This window comes from Papio anubis, chromosome 10 (assembly GCF_008728515.1).
Source record: "Papio anubis isolate 15944 chromosome 10, Panubis1.0, whole genome shotgun sequence".
In the NCBI taxonomy this organism is placed as follows: Eukaryota; Metazoa; Chordata; class Mammalia; order Primates; family Cercopithecidae; genus Papio; species Papio anubis.
The window spans coordinates 103,029,527-103,049,255 of record NC_044985.1 but is presented as its reverse complement, the minus strand read 5'-3'; the positions used below and the strand labels follow the sequence as shown (position 1 = coordinate 103,049,255).

General features: G+C 54.8%; 2 protein-coding genes and 1 long non-coding RNA gene across 9 annotated transcripts; 2 read left to right on the top strand and 1 right to left on the bottom strand.

Annotated features, from left to right (window-relative positions):
- Positions 1 to 33: 33 nt before the first annotated feature.
- Positions 34 to 10,373, top strand: ATG9A (autophagy related 9A). Of its 6 annotated transcripts, none has more exons than XM_021924024.2 (17): positions 102 to 201; positions 561 to 725; positions 1,250 to 1,298; positions 1,682 to 1,813; positions 1,922 to 1,965; positions 2,809 to 2,873; positions 4,204 to 4,365; positions 4,564 to 4,705; positions 4,903 to 5,651; positions 5,735 to 5,888; positions 5,993 to 6,172; positions 6,861 to 7,109; positions 7,303 to 7,481; positions 7,586 to 7,703; positions 8,449 to 8,671; positions 8,855 to 9,000; positions 9,296 to 10,373. In XM_021924024.2, exons 4-17 carry the CDS (start codon positions 1,711 to 1,713, stop codon positions 9,299 to 9,301), a joined length of 2,520 nt encoding a protein of 839 aa, XP_021779716.1. In that variant the 5' UTR covers positions 102 to 201; positions 561 to 725; positions 1,250 to 1,298; positions 1,682 to 1,710; the 3' UTR covers positions 9,302 to 10,373. The 6 variants fall into 6 exon arrangements, with proteins under 6 accessions (XP_003908028.1, XP_003908027.1, XP_021779716.1 ...); XM_021924023.2 differs by having other exon boundaries at positions 1,247 to 1,298; XM_003907978.4 differs by lacking the exon at positions 561 to 725 and having other exon boundaries at positions 81 to 201; positions 1,247 to 1,298.
- Positions 10,374 to 10,495: 122 nt separating this feature from the next.
- Positions 10,496 to 19,667, top strand: ABCB6 (ATP binding cassette subfamily B member 6 (Langereis blood group)). Of its 2 annotated transcripts, XM_003907977.5 has the most exons (19): positions 10,496 to 11,602; positions 11,923 to 12,060; positions 12,907 to 13,087; positions 13,274 to 13,375; positions 13,559 to 13,742; positions 14,648 to 14,769; positions 15,242 to 15,351; positions 15,541 to 15,606; positions 15,776 to 15,901; positions 16,062 to 16,138; positions 16,226 to 16,289; positions 16,402 to 16,487; positions 16,651 to 16,708; positions 17,243 to 17,347; positions 18,317 to 18,491; positions 18,613 to 18,725; positions 18,960 to 19,054; positions 19,136 to 19,204; positions 19,387 to 19,664. In XM_003907977.5, exons 1-19 carry the CDS (start codon positions 11,054 to 11,056, stop codon positions 19,496 to 19,498), a joined length of 2,532 nt encoding a protein of 843 aa, XP_003908026.1. In that variant the 5' UTR covers positions 10,496 to 11,053; the 3' UTR covers positions 19,499 to 19,664. The 2 variants fall into 2 exon arrangements, with proteins under 2 accessions (XP_003908026.1, XP_021779714.1); XM_021924022.2 differs by lacking the exon at positions 11,923 to 12,060 and having other exon boundaries at positions 19,387 to 19,667.
- LOC110740944 lies at positions 18,686 to 19,485 on the bottom strand. The gene is made up of 3 exons (XR_002516292.1): positions 19,368 to 19,485; positions 18,943 to 19,183; positions 18,686 to 18,799 (listed from the first exon to the last, which is right to left on the bottom strand). It is a non-coding gene; the product is annotated as an uncharacterized LOC110740944 (long non-coding RNA).
- Positions 19,668 to 19,729: the final 62 nt, after the last annotated feature.

Here is a 19,729-nt window from a genome sequence, read left to right as displayed (position 1 = left end):
GACTGTCCAAGACCCGCCTCGAGCCTTTAGTCTCATCCCTGAAGCCAAGAATTGGCAGTTGTGTCTCCACCCCCCGTGCTTATTGGCCAGCCTGGCTGCGGGTGACAGTGAGTGGCAGACACCGGGCCTAGCGCTCCGGATCGGGCCGGGCCGAGCCGAGCCGGCGGAGCCTCTGGAATCACACGGGTCGCTGTTTCTGAGGTGAGACGTGAGACGGTTATTGGAATCCCAGGGCCCGTGTCTGGCCTTGCTCAGGGGTGCCTGCGGAGCCCTAAGTGAGCTCGCGGCAGGTAACGGGGGAAGGGGCGCCACCGGCGGGGCGGGGGCGTGCAGCCGGAATGTTTTGATTGCGGGCGCGCGCAGACGAGGGCGCGCGCGGGCGCCGGGGCCGCGCGCGAGGTTGTCCGCTGTTGGGAGCTGCCAGCCCTTGGCCTGGGGCCGGGCGACCCTGGGGCGAGGTGGACTCCGGTCCACGGTCGCCGCGGCTGGATGTGGGGAGGCAAGCCAGCCCACCCGGGCTATTAGCTGTAGGGCTGACTCGATCCCTGCAACATCCGCAGGAACCCCTGAGCCCAGGCCCAGCCGGCCGGGGCTCCACGGGCCCTGGTCCACACGGACCCTGTGAGTGGTGACTTCCCTGAGGGCCAGGACTCTCACTAGCCCAGGGAATCCCACCGGGGCCAGGCTGGGCCAAGATCCACGGCCCCCAGGGGCTGCACGGACAGGTGAGTACCACGACCATGCCTGGCTCCCAGGACCTAGGGAACCCATAAATTCACCTAGGATCGGGGGTCTACACTGACCCAGTCAAGGTTTCCCATCCAGCAGGTTTGCTCACCGGCTGGATCTTTGGTGCTAGGGAAGTAAGAAGAGGGTGACCAGAAAGGTCCTCTTCAGGAAAGACTCTCTTGGGGTTTTGTGGACCTTGAGAAGTATGTCATTTCTGAGGCTAAGGTGGGGCAATGGAGAAATAGTCCAGAGGGGCCCCTGGCCTCAGGTCTGTACCCACTCATTCTCCATGGGGTCCCTAAGTTATTTCTTGAGACTCTGGAGTTGGAAGAGTGGCCCTGTTTAGCGCAGCCAGAGGAAGTGCTCGTAGTCCTGGGCTGGAAGGGTGCTTCTTCCTCACTGCAGCCTTCCTGCCCCATGCTTGGCCTCCTCTTCATGGGGTGTGGATGGGTGGGAGGGTTGAGTTCCTTTTTATCCCCACTCCCCACTCTCTGGGGCCTGACATCTTCTCCTCCAGCAGCTGCAGAGCATCGAGGGCTGGAGTGGAGCACATACTGTCCATGGAGCTGGTAGGGCCATGTGCTTTTCTCAAACATTTGTTTGCAAAGTGCTTCCAACCTGCTAGTCTCTTGGGAGACCAGGGTTTCCAGGATGGGTGGGGGAGGGACTTTTCTGTCCGTTAAATAGAAGATGAAACAGCTCCCAACAAAGGGGCAGATTCTGGCTTTGGGCCAGGAAGGTAGCAGTAGATGCCCAGACTGGCCAGAGTTAAGGCCTCCCCAGCCCTGAGCTTACTGCCTTCCTTGTGTTACTGCTTTTCTGCCTCTGAGCCAAGCAGGCTGGTAGTGGAGACAAAGCCCAAGGGTACTTTCTTACTCCTTTTTGCACTAGGCAGGGCAGCCTGTGGGCAGCAGCTGGAACTGAATCAGGGTCTCTTCTTCCTCATTGGCAGGTGGTCAAGGTGGACAGGGGGTGGTGGTGATGGCGCAGTTTGACACTGAATACCAGCGCCTAGAGGCCTCCTACAGTGATTCACCCCCAGGGGAGGAGGACCTGTTGGTGCACGTCGCTGAGGGGAGCAAGTGTGAGTTCTTGGACATGACAGCCATAGGGAGAGCTGATGGAAGACCATGGAGGGAGCAAGGGGCTTGTGTTCTCCCAGAGCTCTGATATCTCTGTTCCTATCCCACAGCACCGTGGCACCATATTGAAAACCTTGACCTCTTCTTCTCTCGAATATCCTTTGTGTTTCTGAGTTGGAGCTCTGGGACCGTTAGTGTCTCTTTAAGCCGGGTCTCTGGTGGAAGGTGGGGGTAGGTTTGACTCTAATACCTGGAATGGGGAATGGAGCTCATCTTGAGGCTGAAAGAGGCTGGTGAAATCATCGTTAAGTAATGATAGCCCACATTTACCAAGATCCGTGTGCCCGTGTCTACTTTGTGGTGTTAATTTGTGGAGCCTTTCTAAGGGTAAGCCTCCATTTTTTTTTTTTTTTTTTTTGAGATGGAGTCTCTGTTGCTGCTAGAGTCCAGGGGCAATCTCAGCTCACTGCAACCTCCACCTGCTGGGTTCAAGCGATTCTCCTGCGTCAGTCACTCTCCCACGTAGCTGGGATTACAGGCACCTACCACGATGCCTGGCTATTTTTTGTATTTTTCATAGAGACAGGGTTTCCCCATTGTTGGCAAGGCTGGTCTTGAACCTTCTGACCTCAAGTGATCCACTCGCCTTGGCCTCCCAAAGTGTTAGGATTACAGGCGTGAGCCACCACACCCAGCCAAGCCTCGTTTTTGATGGGATGTTAATAATCGTAAAAAGTAACATCTTTTGACTCATTCTGTATCAGCTCTGTGTTAAATACTTTACATGCATTATCTCAGACCTAATACTCCTATGAGATAAGTGTTATTCATTCCTAATGTGCCACTGTGGACAGATAAAAGTTGAGAGGTTAAGTAACTTGGTAAAGTCACACAGCTAGAAAGTCACAGAGCCAGGACTTAAGCTTGAGTGTGTTGATACCAAAGTCTGTGCTCTTACCTGCTATCTTTACTGACCACTGTTTCTTAACAATTATACGTTTATAATCTGCACCAGAAGAATGGCTTCACATGTATGCTCATTGGGGAGATCTTTGAGCTCATGTAAGTATAAGAAGGGACAGATGATGTGGTGAAAGAATACGTCTTAGTCTTTCCTCTCCTTGTACTCACACCTGCCCCAACCTGCCAGTACAACTCAGTCCTAGGCTAAAACTTTGTAAACCTCTGTAGTTCAGGGACTGGGTGTAGCACCAAAACTTACAGCTTCACCTTTCTTTTTTTTTGAGATGGAGTGAGTCTCACTCTGTCGCCCAGGCAGGAGTGCAGTGGTGCGATCTTGGCTCGGTGCAGTCTTTGCCTCCCAGGTTCAAGTGATTCTCCTGCCTCAGCCTCCTTAGTAGCTGGGACAACAGGCATGTGCCACCATGCCTGGCTAATTGTTTTTGTAATTTTAGTAGAGATGGGAGTTCACCAAGTTGGCCAGGCTGGTCTCGAACTCCTGACCTCAGGTTAGGTTATTCACCTACCTCGGCCTCCCAAAGTGCAGGGATTACAGGCATGAGCCACCATGCCCGGCCAAGCTTTCTCACAAGAAAAGCTTTCCAAGGCTTATCTCTTCCATGAAGAGAACCCAGGCCTTGGTTGGGCGTGGCAGCTCACACCTATAATCCCAGCACTTTGGGAGGCCCTAAAAATACAAAAATTAGCCAGGTGTGGTGGCGCACGCCTGTAGTCCCAGCTACTTGGGAGGCTGAGGCACAAGAATCACTTGAACCTGGGAGGTGGAGGTTGCAGTGAGCTGAGATTGTGCCACTGCACTCCAGCCCAGGTGACGGAGTGAGACTCTCTCTCAAAAAAAAAAAAAAAAAAAGGAGAAGAAAAAAGAACTCAGGTCTTGACCTTGATCATCTCAGCGCTCCAGTGGAAAGTACATTGTTCAGTCAGGAGGTCTCAGAGATGCCAGCCACAGAGAAAAGCCTCTGTTCTGCCTTGGCTGTACCATGGCCTGCTCCTAGGCAGAGAGCCTCCTGGGAGAGAGAAGCCATATGGCATTGCCAAAGGGGAAGGGGCTAAGAAGCCCTCCTTCAATCAGAAAACTCCCCCAAGGGCTTTTAACTACAACCTCAAAAGGCAATCAGGGACTGGAGATCAGAGACCCACAGGATGAAACCTTCAAGAGTCCAGAAGTGGTGGCTGAGGTTACCATGAGGTGAGGAAAGCAGGCTGCAGCTGTGGCAGCTGAGGCTAAGAGCAAAGAGTGGGCCTGAGACAGTTCTTGTGGGGCTGAGGAGCAGAGAGGGCCCACTGGGAGTTCTCCAAGCCCTTCCAGTTCCCAGTCTTGTTCTGCTACCTCCAGACTCTTCTCTTCCCACTGGGTTTCACTGGGTCCTCTCTGGCTCTCGGACTGCACTCCTTCTTTCCAACTCTCCAGGCAGTTCCTCTTTGTGGTTGCCTTCACTACCTTCCTGGTCAGCTGCGTGGACTATGACATCCTATTTGCCAACAAGATGGTGAACCACAGTCTTCACCCTACTGAACCTGTCAAGGTCACTCTGCCAGACGCCTTTTTGCCTGCTCAGGTCTGTAGTGCCAGGTAAGGGCTGCAAGTCAAGAGGACACCATAGCCTTGAGTTCTGCTAGCAGGTGGGTAATAGAGTGGAGTCTGAGGCAGCAACTCATACTCCAGAACTGACTCAGGCTCAGTCTTGCAAAAATACTTCAGGATAGCAGCGTCTCTGCCAAGACTCCTTCCTCAAGGGCCACCTCTCCTCCCCTTCTTTTTTCCCACCAGGATTCAGGAAAATGGCTCCCTTATCACCATCCTGTTCATTGCTGGTGTCTTCTGGATCCACCGGCTTATCAAGTTCATCTATAACATTTGCTGCTACTGGGAGATCCACTCCTTCTACCTGCATGCTCTGCGCATCCCTATGGTAAGACTGGGAAGTTGGGCACTTAGCCCATAGTCTAAGTGTATACCTGGGCATCAGTTGTCCTTATCTGTCATTGGCAGGTCAGGAAGTGTCTCTTAAGCTCACAACCCCTGAACCTCACTTCTAATACAGGGCAAAGGGGTCGAGGCAACAACTCCACCTTCCATACTTTGTCTCTTCCCCACCTCACCCTGCAGTCTGCCCTTCCATATTGCACGTGGCAGGAAGTGCAGGCCCGGATCGTGCAGACTCAGAAGGAGCACCAGATCTGCATCCACAAACGTGAGCTGACAGAACTGGACATCTACCACCGCATCCTCCGTTTCCAGAACTACATGGTGGCACTGGTTAACAAATCCCTCCTGCCTCTGCGCTTCCGCCTGCCTGGCCTCGGAGAGGCCGTCTTCTTCACCCGTGGCCTCAAGTACAATTTTGAGCTGATCCTCTTCTGGGGACCTGGCTCTCTGTTTCTCAATGAATGGAGCCTCAAGGCCGAGTACAAACGTGGGGGGCAACGGCTAGAGCTGGCCCAGCGCCTCAGCAACCGCATCCTGTGGATTGGCATCGCTAACTTCCTGCTGTGCCCCCTCATCCTCATATGGCAAATCCTCTATGCCTTCTTCAGCTATGCTGAGGTGCTGAAGCGGGAGCCGGGGGCCCTGGGAGCACGCTGCTGGTCACTCTATGGCCGCTGCTACCTCCGCCACTTCAACGAGCTGGAGCACGAGCTGCAGTCCCGCCTCAACCGTGGCTACAAGCCCGCCTCCAAGTACATGAATTGCTTCTTGTCACCACTTTTGACACTGCTGGCCAAGAATGGAGCTTTCTTCGCTGGCTCCATCCTGGCCGTGCTTATTGCCCTCACCATTTATGACGAAGATGTGTTGGCTGTGGAACACGTCCTGACCACCGTCACACTCCTGGGGGTCACCGTGACCGTGTGCAGGTGGGCCAGGGCCGCGGGCGGGAGCAAGCCATCTAGCATTCCTGGGAAACGCTTACATCTCACCATGACCCTGATCCCACTAGGTCCTTTATCCCGGACCAGCACATGGTGTTCTGCCCTGAGCAGCTGCTCCGCGTGATCCTCGCTCACATCCACTACATGCCTGACCACTGGCAGGGTAATGCCCACCGCTCACAGACCCGGGACGAGTTTGCCCAGCTCTTCCAGTACAAGGCAGTGAGTGGAGTTGGAGTTAGGGCCTGCTAGAGACTGGCTGGTAGCTTGGTGGTGAGGGCTGGGCTCCCTCCTGCTCACTTGTGACCTTGGTCCCGCCCTTTTAGGTGTTCATTTTGGAAGAGTTGCTGAGCCCCATTGTCACACCCCTCATCCTCATCTTCTGCCTGCGCCCACGGGCCCTGGAGATTATAGACTTCTTCCGAAACTTCACCGTGGAGGTCGTTGGTGTGGGAGATACCTGCTCCTTTGCTCAGATGGATGTTCGCCAGCATGGTCATCCCCAGGTACTGGGAGAGGAGGGAGCCAGGTGGCCAGGGATAATGCTGGAACATACAGTGTCTTTGGGAAAACCGCAAAAAGACACCTCTTCTGAGTTACACAAAGGCAATCCTATGCCAGGGGCACACTGCTTGGGAGCCTGGGCTGGATTTCAACCAATTTGCACCCTTGGCCAAGCTCCCTTAAGAAAGGCACAACACGGCCAGGCGCGGTGGCTCAAGCCTGTAATCCCAGCACTTTGGGAGGCCGAGACGGGCGGATCACGAGGTCAGGAGATCGAGACCATCCTGGCTGACACGGTGAAACCCCGTCTCTACTAAAAAATACAAAAAAACTAGCCGGGCGAGGTGGCGGGCGCCTGTAGTCCCAGCTACTCGGGAGGCTGAGGCAGGAGAATGGCATGAACCCGGGAGGCGGAGCTTGCAGTGAGCCAAGATCACGCCACTGCACTCCAGCCTGGGCGGCAGAGCGAGACTCTGTCTCAAAAAAAAAAAAAAACAAAGAAAGGCACAACACAAGTAACTGCTCAGCATGCGGCCCCGCCTGGGGTGGGGGGCACCAGGGCCCCTGGGAAAGATTCACAGTGCACTGTGGTTTCCGTCCTCCAAGGGTAAGGCCTCTCCACTAACAGGAAAGGTGCAGGAAGGCTCCTGGCAGAGAACAGTCCTGCTTACTCTGCTCTTCCTTGTGCAGTGGCTGTCTGCTGGGCAGACAGAGGCCTCAGTGTACCAGCAAGCCGAGGATGGAAAGACAGAGTTGTCACTCATGCACTTTGCCATCACCAACCCTGGCTGGCAGCCACCGCGTGAGAGCACAGCCTTCCTAGGCTTCCTCAAGGAGCAGGTTCAGCGGGATGGAGCAGCTGCTAGCCTCGCCCAAGGGGGTCTGCTCCCTGAAAATGCCCTCTTTACGTCTATCCAGTCCTTACAATCTGAGTCTGAGGTGTGTTCCTGGGGACTGGGAGATGATGGGCAGAGTGGACTTCAGGAGCTGGGAGTTGAGGACCGGGCATGGGGTGGAAGGCTTCCTTCTGTCTCTTCAGTATGTACCACTGGGGCCTGAGATACAGAATACTACGGGACCCCGGAGGCCTTTTTCGTTCCTTAAGAATTCTACCTACCCCTTTCTTTCATAGCCCCTGAGCCTTATTGCAAATGTAGTAGCTGGCTCATCCTGCCGGGGCCCTCCACTGCCCAGAGACCTGCAGGGCTCCAGGCACAGGGCTGAAGTGGCCTCTGCCCTGCGCTCCTTCTCCCCACTGCAACCCGTGCAGGCGCCCACAGGCCGGGCGCACAGCACCATGACAGGCTCTGGGTGAGTAAATGGGGGCCAAGATGGGAGGGCATGGCAGCCCTCAGCAGCTTGTGTGGGTCTTGGAAAAGTTCACAGCTGCTGTCTGTCTGTACTGGGGGAGACAGGGTGGATGCCAGGACAGCCAGCTCCGGGAGCAGCGTGTGGGAAGGACAGCTGCAGAGCCTGGTGCTGTCGGAATACGCGTCCACAGAGATGAGCCTGCATGCCCTCTATATGCACCAGGTGAGTACGCAGCTGAAAAACAGAGTGGAGGGTTTAGATGCGGAGAAGTAAGACGGGTTCCAAACCCTTCTCTGCCATTTACCTGCTCTGCCACCCCCAATCCCATATCTACTTTCTTAATATCCTTTTTAGCTAAGCGTGCTCTCATCCAGGGCCTTCACACGCTTGCAGTTTCCCCTGCCTAGAATCCACTTCCCTGGGATATCCAGATGGCCTCCTCCTTCTTCTTCGCAGGTCTCTGCAGCTGCCGTTTCCCTGAGACTTTCTCTGATCACTCTCAGTAGGCTTCCTTGCCCACCCTTCTGAGTCTTCCTGTCTTAGTTTTCTCCATAGCATTTAGCACCATGTGACATACCGTGCTTTTTCCTTATTGATTTACTTATTCTATATCCCCTCTACCAGTATATAAGCCTCACAAGGGCTGGCATTTCTGTCTGTTTTGTGCACTGCTGTCTCCGCACACCTAAAAGAGTGCCTGGCCCTTAGACCATCAGTCAGTTTGTTCTTGAATCAAATGAATAGGTAAAATGAGGGCCATTACAACACAGGCTTCTTCGGGGGATCTGCTGTGAATGTAACCTGCAAAGATGAGAGGTATATTACACACTATTAACATAATAGGTGCTCTGAGGCAAGGATTCTCAGGGAAGGGATAAAGCAGGAACTGACTGATAGCAGGTTGGAGGGCAGCTGTTTCAGATGGACATCCTTCTGTCCCCCACTAATGAGCCCCCCATTTCTCCAGCTCCACAAGCAGCAGGCCCAGGCTGAACCTGAGCGGCATGTATGGCACCGCCGGGAGAGTGATGAGAGTGGAGAAAGTGCCCCTGATGAAGGGGGCGAGGGCGCCCGGGCCCCCCAGTCTATCCCTCGCTCTGCCAGCTATCCCTGTGCAGCACCCCGGCCTGGAGCTCCCGAGACCACCGCCCTGCACGGGGGCTTCCAGAGGCGCTACGGCGGCATCACAGGTATCTAGTTGGGGGTATAGAAGGAAACAGGCTGCAGGGAAGAGTAGTTCTTCCAGGGCCTCTCAAGGGGAGGAAAGAGGTCTAAGGGACCAGGCCCAAAGACTCACCCCCCCAAGCAGCCCCCAGCCTGTTCCTCATTCTTGTGTTCCTTCTGTGAGTATACTTACTCTTACTTGTCTCCAGATCCTGGCACAGTGCCCCGGGCTCCCTCTCATTTCTCTCGGCTGCCTCTTGGAGGGTGGGCGGAAGATGGGCAATCGGCATCAAGGCACCCTGAGCCCGTGCCCGAAGAGGGCTCGGAGGATGAGCTACCCCCTCAGGTGCACAAGGTAAGGGCCCCAGGGCCTAGGAACAAGTGCCAGAAGTAGTAACTTACAGGGTGAGGTAACAGCCTTTCAGGGGAAGGAAGGTATGCCCCACCCCCACGCAGAGATTCTGTTCCCTTCCCCTCCAAAATACACTACCCCTTCTTTTCTCAACTGCTCTGCAGGGCTTGGTTTTTCCTTTCCTTACCTCCCCAGGAATCAACCTTTCCTGTCCCTTTATCTCTAGGTTTCTATGGGGCTAGCAGGTATCAACCAGTAGCTGAAGACTATCTCTGTTACCAACCCTTTCTCTCCACAGGTATAGACAAAGCTGAGCAGGGTTCCTATGGCCCAGGATGGAGGCCACCGCTGCCCTGCCATCCCATCCCGTCTTTCCGCCATGGGAGGGCTCCTCTGAGTGTTGCCTGGCCCCACGTGTGTGGTGTTTGTGTGTCTGTGCCTGGCCAATGGAGGTGCCAACACTGGGCGCTTGCCACAGCCCCAGGAGAGGAATTTGGGGCCTAGGAACCGAGGGCACACAGGACTCTAGCCTCATCCCCAGGACCCCCTTGGCTCAGAGTGTGGTGCTAGAAACCGGTCCCCAGCCCAGCCCCAGTACTGCCACCTTTACACCTACCCCTGCAAGTCTCCAGAGGGCTGCCCACCACAGAAGCTGCCAAGCAGGGAGAACCTGTGCCAACTGTGGAGTGGGGAGGTTGGGCCTGGACCCTCAACCCCTGCAACCTTCCCTAGCCCCCTCAATAGATGAGCAGGTCAGGCTGTGGCCCTTACCTCACCCGCAGTTCTCGCCCAGTGCTGCAACCGGCTCGCCTCTCTCCGCTTCCTGCACATCACTGGCCTGTGTGTGCTGCTTGCTCCTGTTCTGTTTGCTTGCTCCCATTCCGTTCGGCTTTTGCTTTGCGTTGGGGTGAAGGCCCTAGCTTCCAGCTCCCCTCAACGCTATCTTTTGACACTAAGAAAGAAGGTTTCTAAATTGTAGGAGCAGGATGGAAATACTTTGCTGCCCTTTCCAACTTTTAGGATGGGCCCCCAGGAGACTAAGGTCTTCCTGGGCCCTCATTGCTGCTTATCGTACCCCCCATCACGTGCACATGGGACAGACCGGGCTGGAGGGTGACCTCAGCTGTGTACGTCCCAGCAAGAGAGCTCTGGCCCGCATCTCGCTGTCCCCTGGAGGGGGATGAAGGGCGATGCCTCGCCCGAGGCTTTGGGCTGCTGCACTGCATGCTGGGACTGCTCCTACTCTGTCCCACCCCTCACCCAGCTGTGGTCCGGCTTTGGGAGAGTGGTGAATTGCGCTGCCCGAACTCGGAGCGGAGCAGGGTACGGACCGTGTACAGCTTGATAACCCTTAATAAAAAGGGAGTTTGACCAGACTTCTTCTTGTCTCGCGCGGCTAGAATCCTGGGAACAAGAGAAATGGGATGGACTCGGCCGGGGTCTAGAAGAAAGTTATGTTTAGGCCGTTGCTCAGATACGCTGAGCTAGGCGGCTGGCGGAAGGGCAGCTTCCGACCCACGGTTCTGTGGAGGTCTGTTTCCAGCCCCAAGCCACGATTCCGTGGAGGTTTCCAGCCGAACGTGGTGGTCAGATTTCCCGCTCTGAGCACGTAAACAAGCCGGCTCTGCCCCTGTATTTTGCATTCCTCGCGTGCACCATTCCCCCCGCCCCCCTTCGGAGACATTTGGCCAATGGGAACCCTGGTAGGGGCTGGGGGCGGTCATGTGGGCGGGGCTACAGCTGTAGAGCTCGGTGCGAGTCCAAAACCGAGCATTCCCGTGGGCCTACAGTCGGCGGAAGGGTCCCAGGCCCAGAGCGAGCGGGGCCGGGCTCAGACGGCGTACGTGCCCTGCGTGAGTGCGTGGCGGCGGCGCGTGCGCGAGGGGAGTGGGCAGTGAGGCCTGGTCCACGTGCGTCCCTTCCCGGGACCCCCGCAGCTTAGCGCCCAGCGGCTACGTGAGCCGAGCACCCGGATGTCCTCGCCCCTCTCCGAGTGATCAGTCCCGTCCTTTGGTCCCGCAGTGCCCTTAGCCCCGGCCGGCGTCCACGCATTGCCATGGTGACTGTGGGCAACTACTGCGAGGCCGAAGGGCCCGTGGGTCCGGCCTGGATGCAGGATGGCCTGAGCCCCTGCTTCTTCTTCACGCTGGTGCCCTCGACGCGGATGGCGCTGGGGGCTCTGGCCTTGGTGCTGGCTCTTCCCTGCAGACCCCGGGAGCGGCCCGCTGGTACTGATTCGCTGTCTTGGGGGGCCGGCCCTCGCGTCTCTCCCTACGTGCTGCAGCTGCTTCTGGCCACATTTCAGGTGGCGCTGCCCCTGGCCGGCCTGGCTGGCCGGGTGGGCACTGCCCGGGGGGCCCCACTGCCAAGCTACCTACTGCTGGCCTCCGTGCTGGAGAGTCTGGCCGGCGCCTGTGGCCTGTGGCTGCTCGTCGTGGAGCGGAGCCAGGCACGGCAGCGTCTGGCAATGGGCATTTGGATCAAGTTCAGGCACAGCCCGGGTCTCCTGCTTCTCTGGACTGTGGCGTTTGCAGCCGAGAACTTGGCACTGGTGTCTTGGAACAGCCCACAGTGGTGGTGGGCAAGGGCGGACTTGGGCCAGCAGGTGAGGGACTCTGTAGGGAGGGGGAAGCCTCTGCAGGCCGGGCCTGGGAGAAAGCACTGCCTGTCCAGTCACACTGCTTCCAGGCTTTAGGATGCCTCTAAGCAAAGGGAGAAGGGAGGGGCTGAGTCCTGCGGGGAGCTGATAGCCAGCTGGTGGGGTGTGCCTTTGCTGAGTCACTGTGGTTTTGCTTTTTTTTTTTTTTTTTTTAAGCCTGTAAGTGCTGCATGTGTTCCTGACACCAGTCCCTGGCCCTATTATAAGTAGTAATACAATGAAATTTTATTCTCAATGATACTCTCTCCACTTATATTTCCTTCTAGGTTCAGTTTAGCCTGTGGGTGCTGCGGTATGTGGTCTCTGGAGGGCTGTTTGTCCTGGGTCTCTGGGCCCCTGGACTTCGTCCCCAGTCCTATACATTGCAGGTTCATGAAGAGGACCAAGATGTGGAAAGGAGCCAGGTACACCTCAGTTTCTTTTTTTTTTTTGGAGACAGGGTCTTGCTCTGTCACCAGGCTGGAGTGCAGTGGCGTAATCTCGGCTCACTGCAACCTCTGCCTCCCAGGTTCAAGCGATTCTCCTGCCTCAGCCTCCTGAGTAGCTGGGACTACAGGCGCATGCCGCCATGCCCAGCTAATTTTTGTATTTTTAGTAGAGACAGGATTTCACAGCATTGGCCAGGATGGTCTCGATCTCTTAACCTCGCGATCCGCCTGCCTCAGCTTCCCAAGTGCTGGGATTATAGGCGTGAGCCACCGCACCCAGCCTCTTTTTGTTTTTAAGACAGAATCTTGCTCTGTCGCCCAGACTGGAGTGTAGTGGCGCAATCTCAGCTCACTGCACCCTCTGCCTCCTGGGTTCAAACAATTCTCGTGCCTCAGCCTCCCAAGTAGCTGGGATTACGGGTGTGTACCACCACACCCAGCTAATTTTTGTATTTTTAGTAGAGATGGGGTTTCATCGTGTTGGCCAGGCTGGTCTTGAACTCCTGACCTCAGGTGATCCACCTGCCTCGTCCTCCCAAAGTGCTGGGATTACAGGCATGAGCCACTGCACCAGGCCTCACCTCAGTTTCTGAATCCTAGAGTCTCTTCATTTTATTCCCTGTCATCATTCCTTCCCTGCAAAATGAAATGCTTCTTTTCCAAATATCAGTTTGCAACTTAGTTTTTCTGACCCCATCAAGGATCACTTGTGGGTCTGAGATACCTGGGAGCTATAACCCAATATGTTTTTCCCTAACGGGTTTCTGACTAGTGCACTTGCTTGATTTCTGAGCTCCCCTCCTATGTGTTTCACCATCCTAGGTTCAGTCAACAGCCCAACAGTCTACCTGGCGAGATTTTGGCAGGAAGCTCCGCCTCCTGAGTGGCTACCTGTGGCCTCGAGGGAGTCCAGCTCTGCAGCTGGTGGTGCTCATCTGCCTGGGGCTCATGGGTTTGGAACGGGCACTCAACGTGTTGGTGCCTATATTCTATAGGAACATTGGTGAGCAGGAGGAGCACCAGCTCAGTGTGCTGGTCCTTCATCAGTTTGGTGGCTGGGGTGGTCCTTACCTAGGGAGGTGGGACAGAGCTGGGTGGTCAGAAAGAGGCTGTGGCTGGTACCTGGGGCCATTTTGCCTGAAGAGAGTCCTGGGTGCCATAAGTGGGCTCTGACTCATTTTCTCCACAGTGAACTTGCTGACTGAGAAGGCACCTTGGAGCTCTCTGGCCTGGACTGTTACCAGCTACGTCTTCCTCAAGTTCCTCCAGGGGGGTGGCACTGGCAGTACAGGTATGAGAGACTCTGCCCTCACCCTGCTAGGTACAGTCCCTTCCCACAGGCATTCCCTCACCATCCACCTCCATCAGCATTCCTCCCCAGCCCCCATGTGCTCTCAGACCTTTCACTTCCTGGTGCTGGGCTGACATCCCTCAGCTCCCAGGCCCTACTGAGGCCTCCCCTGGCTCCCTACAGGCTTCGTGAGCAACCTGCGCACCTTCTTGTGGATCCGGGTGCAGCAGTTCACGTCTCGGCGGGTGGAGCTGCGCATCTTCTCCCACCTGCACGAGCTCTCACTGCGCTGGCACCTAGGGCGCCGCACAGGGGAGGTGCTGCGGATCGCGGATCGGGGCACATCCAGTGTCACAGGGCTGCTCAGGTGCCACCCCAGTGGAAAGGGCATGTGGGAGGGTGGAGCCAGAGAAGCAGGGAGAGGGGCCTGTAGGAGGAAGAGAACAGACCTTGCCTGAGGAGCTGCCCCTCCCACCTTAGTGTTTTTTAAATCATAGGATTATTGTACACATGCCCTCCTAATAGGTAATGCAGGCAGAGGGCAAATCTCTTTCGAGCTGCCCTCACTTCTTCAGAGCTTCCCACTGTTTAGTATGTTGGGTTCTGCTCTTTTTTTGAGACAGAGTCACGCTCTGTCACCCAGGCTGGAGTACAGTGGTGTAATCTCTGCTCACTGCAATGTCTGCCTCCCAGGTTCAAGCAATTCTCCTGCCTCAGCCTCGTGAATAGCTAGAATTACGGATGTGCACCAGCGTGCCTGGCTAATTGGTGTATTTTTAGTAGAGACGGGGTTTTACCATGTTGGCCAGGCTGGCCTCGAACTCCTGGCCTCGTGATCTGCCCACCTGGCCTTCCAAAGTGCTGGGACTACAGCTGTGGGCCATCGTGCCTGGCTGGGTTCTGCTTTTTTGCATTTTTACATGCATACTATATATGCAGACTCACATAACTAATATGGTATCGTGGAGGTTTTTGCTAAAACAAATGGTATTGTGACATAGCCATCATTCTCAGAGTTGCTTATTACCAGAACATTATGGAGATACGTTTTTCTTTCATGCCTGAAGGTCTCCCTCATTCATTGTAATTGATACAGAGAATTCTGTAGTTTGGGCATGGTTGATTTAGCCACCCACCTCTTGAGGGTAGAATCAATTAAGACTGGTTCCAGTCTGTTGCTTGAAAATAAAACACTACCCTGAAATGTCTAGAGGCAGGGTTGCTGGGTTTAAGCCCCCAAACCTTTCTTATTCACTTGACCTGCCCTCCTAGCTACCTGGTGTTCAATGTCATCCCCACGCTGGCCGACATCGTCATTGGCATCATCTACTTCAGCATGTTCTTCAACGCCTGGTTTGGCCTCATTGTGTTCCTGTGCATGAGTCTTTACCTCAGTGAGTGCTGCTGGGTGATACCATCTCCGTGAACTATCCAGAGACTCCCTTGGCCATGAGCTCTGTCCCCACTCAAGTGACCCACCTATGGGAGGTGTTGGATTGGTGGACTTGAATGGGCTCCTGGTGCTCCTCATGTGATGGGCAGGTCTCTTCTATCAAATCAAACCTTAGCTCAATCTAGCTGAGGGGGCTGGGGAAGGACATTCTTGTCACGTTAAGTCTGCACTGTGGACACAGGTCAAGGAAGCCTCATTTGTGTAACAAGATGCAGCTTGCTTTCATTTGTTTACCAAAAGCGTTTTCTACACATGAGGCTTTGTGTAGGTTGCAGAGATACCTCCCTGTGGAATCTGGGTCTCTGGGCTTGAGCATAGGTTTAGTGTGTACATGGCAGGTAGTGGACATTGACATTTGGTCTCTGCTTTTGGGGATGATGTCCTATTCTGCTCCCCATCCTGTCACCCTCCAGCCCTGACCATTGTGGTCACTGAGTGGAGAACCAAGTTTCGCCGCGCTATGAACACACAGGAAAATGCTACCCGGGCACGAGCAGTGGACTCTCTGCTAAACTTTGAGACGGTAACAGAGGCCCCAGTGGCAGTGGTGTAAGGTGTGGAGATGTGGAGGAGTGTGGCTAGGACCACTGGGGCTGACAGAGAGCTGGGGGTGTGATGTTTGAAATAAGGAAGGAGGACTGAGAGTTGGGGGGAATGACCCGAGTGCCATGTGTTGTGCCCATGCCAAATAATTTTGGTTTGAATTCATCAGGTGAAGTATTACAACGCCGAGAGTTATGAAGTAGAACGCTATCGAGAGGCCATCATCAAATATCAGGTGAGGATGCTAGTTTGAGGCCTCCAGAGAATAATGCCCTGGCCTGGTAGAATTTTCAGGGCCAGGAGTAATAGTCGAGTGTTGGGGTGGAACGGGCCTGGGCCCAGGTTTGGACTCACTGATGGCCATCGTGTATAGGACATTCCTCTTCCTGTGTTATTGCCCTCAGGGTTTGGAGTGGAAGTCCAGCGCTTCACTGGTTTTACTAAATCAGACCCAGAACCTGGTGATTGGGCTTGGGCTCCTCGCCGGCTCCCTGCTTTGTGCATACTTTGTCAGTGAGCAGAAACTACAGGTGAGGCAGGATCTTGGATGAGAGAGTGGGGCACAAGGAAAAGGGGGCCTGGGGCCTGTGTCTGGGCCACCAGGCTCTTGGCTAGGAAGTGGGCAGGGTGACACAAGAAGAGCAGCCTGCAGGCCTCCCGTGACGTGGTCCGCTTCCTTGATCGCCACAGGTTGGGGACTATGTGCTCTTTGGTACCTACATCATCCAGCTGTACATGCCCCTCAATTGGTTTGGCACCTACTACAGGTAATCTGAGCCCTGGCCCTCACCTGTCCAGGGCACATTACTATTTCCTGGCTACTCAGAGAAGTCCTAACCAGCACCTTTTTGCAGGATGATCCAGACCAACTTCATTGACATGGAGAACATGTTTGACTTGCTTAAAGAGGAGACAGAAGTGAGTGAAGGGAGAGGAGTAGGGTTTGGGGAAGGAGGAGCTGTGTGGTGTTTCTTGTGCTTGGAAAATACAAAGCTGAGAACCTCAGCACACATGGGTGGTGCCCTTCCAGGTGAAGGACCTTCCTGGAGCAGGGCCCCTTCGCTTTCAGAAGGGCCGAATTGAGTTTGAGAACGTGCACTTCAGCTATGCCGATGGGTGAGGCCTTCCTTTGCTTTTCTGTGCTTTTCTGCACACTGCCTTCCTGCTTCTCACTGCTCTGAATCCCTGCTTTTGGAAAAGAGCCTGGGCAGGGGAGGGGCAGGGCCTACTAGCAGCTCTGGATGGAAGGCGCCTGCTGAGCAACCACCCTTCCTTGCAGGCGGGAGACTCTGCAGGACGTGTCTTTCACTGTGATGCCTGGACAGACACTGGCCCTGGTGAGAGGAGACTCAGCCACTTGGCCCAGATGCCTCAAGCTTCCCTCATTCAGTGCCCATGGTAGCTCGTGACCCAGGGTGTGGAGTCAGAGAGCCCAGTCACGACAGGCAACGGGATTGAATGGTGCAGCCTCCACGGACATCGGTGACCTCTTGGAGAGGGAACCTTAAAAGCCAGTGGGCCTCAGCCGGGTGTGGTGGCACACGCCTGTAATCCCAGGACTTTGGGAGGCTTAAGTGGCCAGATCACCTAAGGTCAGGAGCTTGAGACCAGCCTGACCAACATGGTGAAACCCCATCTCTACTAAAAATGCAAAAATTAGCTGGGCGTGGTGGTGGGCGCCTATAATCCCACTACTCGGGAGGCTGAGGCAGGAGAATCACTTGAACCTGGGAGTCGGAGGTTCCAGTGAGCTGAGATTGTGCCATTGCACTCCAGCCTGGGTGACAGTGAGATTCGATCTCAAAAAAAAAGAAAAAAAGAAAAAAAAGCCAGTGGCCCTGAGATTTTTTCCACTGTTTCCATTGCAACAGGTGGGCCCATCTGGGGCAGGGAAGAGCACAATTTTGCGCCTGCTGTTTCGCTTCTATGACATCAGCTCTGGCTGCATCCGAATAGACGGGCAGGACATTTCACAGGTAAGGTTGCTCAGGAGAAGACTGTAGTTTAGGGGTCTGTGTGTGGAGGAATGATAAGGGCTGGGTGTCCAGAGAGAGTAGATGTCACCCTTGCAACAAAATAGGGCCATTCTAGCATGATATAACCTACAGTCACACAAGTAAAGTAGTCCTATGAAGGATTTGTGTGGTGCCATAAAAGCTACAAAGGTGGCTCATGCCTGTAATCTCAGCACTTTGGGAGGCCGAGGCAGGTGGATCACTTGAGCCCAGGAGTTCAAGACCAGCCTGGGCAACATGGCACAACACCCTCTCTACAAAAAATACAAAAATTAGCTGGCCATGCTGGCGCACACATGTAGTTCCACCAGGAGGCTGTAGTGAGCTGTGATCATGCCACTGCACTCCAGCCTAGGTGACAGAGCAACGCCCTGTCTCAAAACAAAAAAACAAACACACACACACAAAAACAAAGGTACAAAGATCTTCTGTAGCCAAGTGTGGTGGCTTACACCTGTAATCCCAACACTTTGGGAGGTCAAGGCAGCAGGATCATTTGAGTCCAGGATTTTGAGACCAGGCTGGGCAGCATATCCCGACAACCCCATCTCAACAAAAAATTAAAAATTAGCTTGACATAGTGGCAAGCACCTGTGGTCTTAGCTACTCAGGAAGCTGAGGTGGAAGGATTGCGTGAGCCCAGGAGGTCAAGGCTGCAGTGAGCCGAGATTTTGCCACAGCAATCCAGCCTGGGTGACAGAGTGAGACTCTATCCCAAAACCAAACCAAACATTGGCAGCAATCTGGTGAAGCGGGAAGAGAAGATGGGGAAACACAGAGGAGTGATTTGCCCACACGGCTAAGGTCTGGGGCAGTGATGGTGGGATTCTTAACAGGGCCTCTTATCCCATGTGCTTCTGGCCAGCCCACCCTCCCTCCCAGGCCTTGGGGGTATCTCACAAGGCAGATTGTGTGGTCTTTTGGCCCTAGGTGACCCAGGCCTCTCTCCGGTCTCACATTGGAGTTGTGCCCCAAGATACTGTTCTCTTTAATGACACCATCGCTGACAATATCCGTTACGGCCGTGTCACAGCTGGGAATGATGAGGTGGAGGCTGCTGCTCAGGCTGCAGGCATCCATGATGCCATTATGGCTTTCCCTGAAGGTAAGATTCCTTTGCAGAGAGTCCCCTCCCCTCCTGGTGTTGTCCTGTTAATCTCTGACCCCTGTTCCCTCCGTTTCTTGTTTCTTCCACGTAAGAAACGTGTGGTGGGTAATATCCACAGGGTACAGGACACAGGTGGGTGAGCGGGGACTGAAGCTGAGCGGTGGGGAGAAGCAGCGCGTCGCCATTGCCCGCACCATCCTCAAGGCTCCGGACATCATTCTGCTGGATGAGGTGCGCCCTGGGTCTCCTCCCCTCCTTCCTCCCTTGTGTATGCTCAAGCCATTCCTGCTGGGCACTGTCCCCACCTAGAACAGATATCATGAATCCACGTCTCACAAAACACACTTTACAGTTCTCAAGCCCAAACAAGGCTCTTGTATATACTTGAGGCCTCAGCCAGCAGCCTGCCTCCTTCCATTGGGGTTTTGAGTGGCAGGAACAGTTTTACCTGGACCCTCTCTACAGGCAACGTCAGCGCTGGATACATCTAATGAGAGGGCCATCCAGGCTTCTCTGGCCAAAGTCTGTGCCAACCGCACTACCATCGTAGTGGCACACAGGTACAGGACTACAGGCCTGGGGCGGCTGGCGGTGTGGCCGCTTTGGGTGGGGTAGTAGGCAACTGATCTTTGACTTCTCAGGCTCTCAACTGTGGTCAATGCTGACCAGATCCTCGTCATCAAGGATGGCTGCATCGTGGAGAGGGGACGGTAAGAGACAGAGATCAAAAGGACAGGTCTTCTGAATTGAGGGCTCCAGGAAAGGGGGTGTGAAGTCCCAGAGGCTTCTGGAGGGGACCTCCCTTGCCCATCCCATCCTCTCTGCGGGCTGGCGGCAAGGACCCTTGGGGTAAAACTGATGGTTGGGACTCACACTTTCCTCCTCACCCCAGGCATGAGGCTCTGTTGTCCCGAGGTGGGGTGTATGCTGACATGTGGCAGCTGCAGCAGCAGGGACAGGAAGAAACCTCTGAAGACACTATGCCTCAGACCATGGAACGATGACAAAAGTTTGGCCACTTCCCTCTCAAAGACTAACCCAGAAGGGAATAAGATGTACGCCCCTTCCCTAGCTTATTTCATCCTGGTCTTGGGGTGCGGTGCTAGCTATAGTAAGGGAAAGGGACCTTTGAGAAAAACACCTTTTGGGGAAATAAAAATGTGGCCTGTGTGAGGATCACTGTGGCTTTGTGGGGTGGGGTACTGCAGTGGGCCTCTACCCGTGTGTCAGGTGAG

Coding starts and splice junctions, on each gene's coding strand:
- ATG9A (XM_003907979.5), top strand. CDS start 1,711: ATGGCGCAGTTTGACACTGAATACCAGCGCCTAGAGGCCTCCTACAGT. Junction 1,814..1,921: donor CGTCGCTGAGGGGAGCAAGT/GTGAGTTCTTGG, acceptor CCTATCCCACAG/CACCGTGGCACCATATTGAA. Junction 4,366..4,563: donor GCTCAGGTCTGTAGTGCCAG/GTAAGGGCTGCA, acceptor TTTTCCCACCAG/GATTCAGGAAAATGGCTCCC.
- ABCB6 (XM_003907977.5), top strand. CDS start 11,054: ATGGTGACTGTGGGCAACTACTGCGAGGCCGAAGGGCCCGTGGGTCCG. Junction 17,348..18,316: donor ACGGGCAGGACATTTCACAG/GTAAGGTTGCTC, acceptor TTTTGGCCCTAG/GTGACCCAGGCCTCTCTCCG. Junction 19,205..19,386: donor TGCATCGTGGAGAGGGGACG/GTAAGAGACAGA, acceptor TCCTCACCCCAG/GCATGAGGCTCTGTTGTCCC.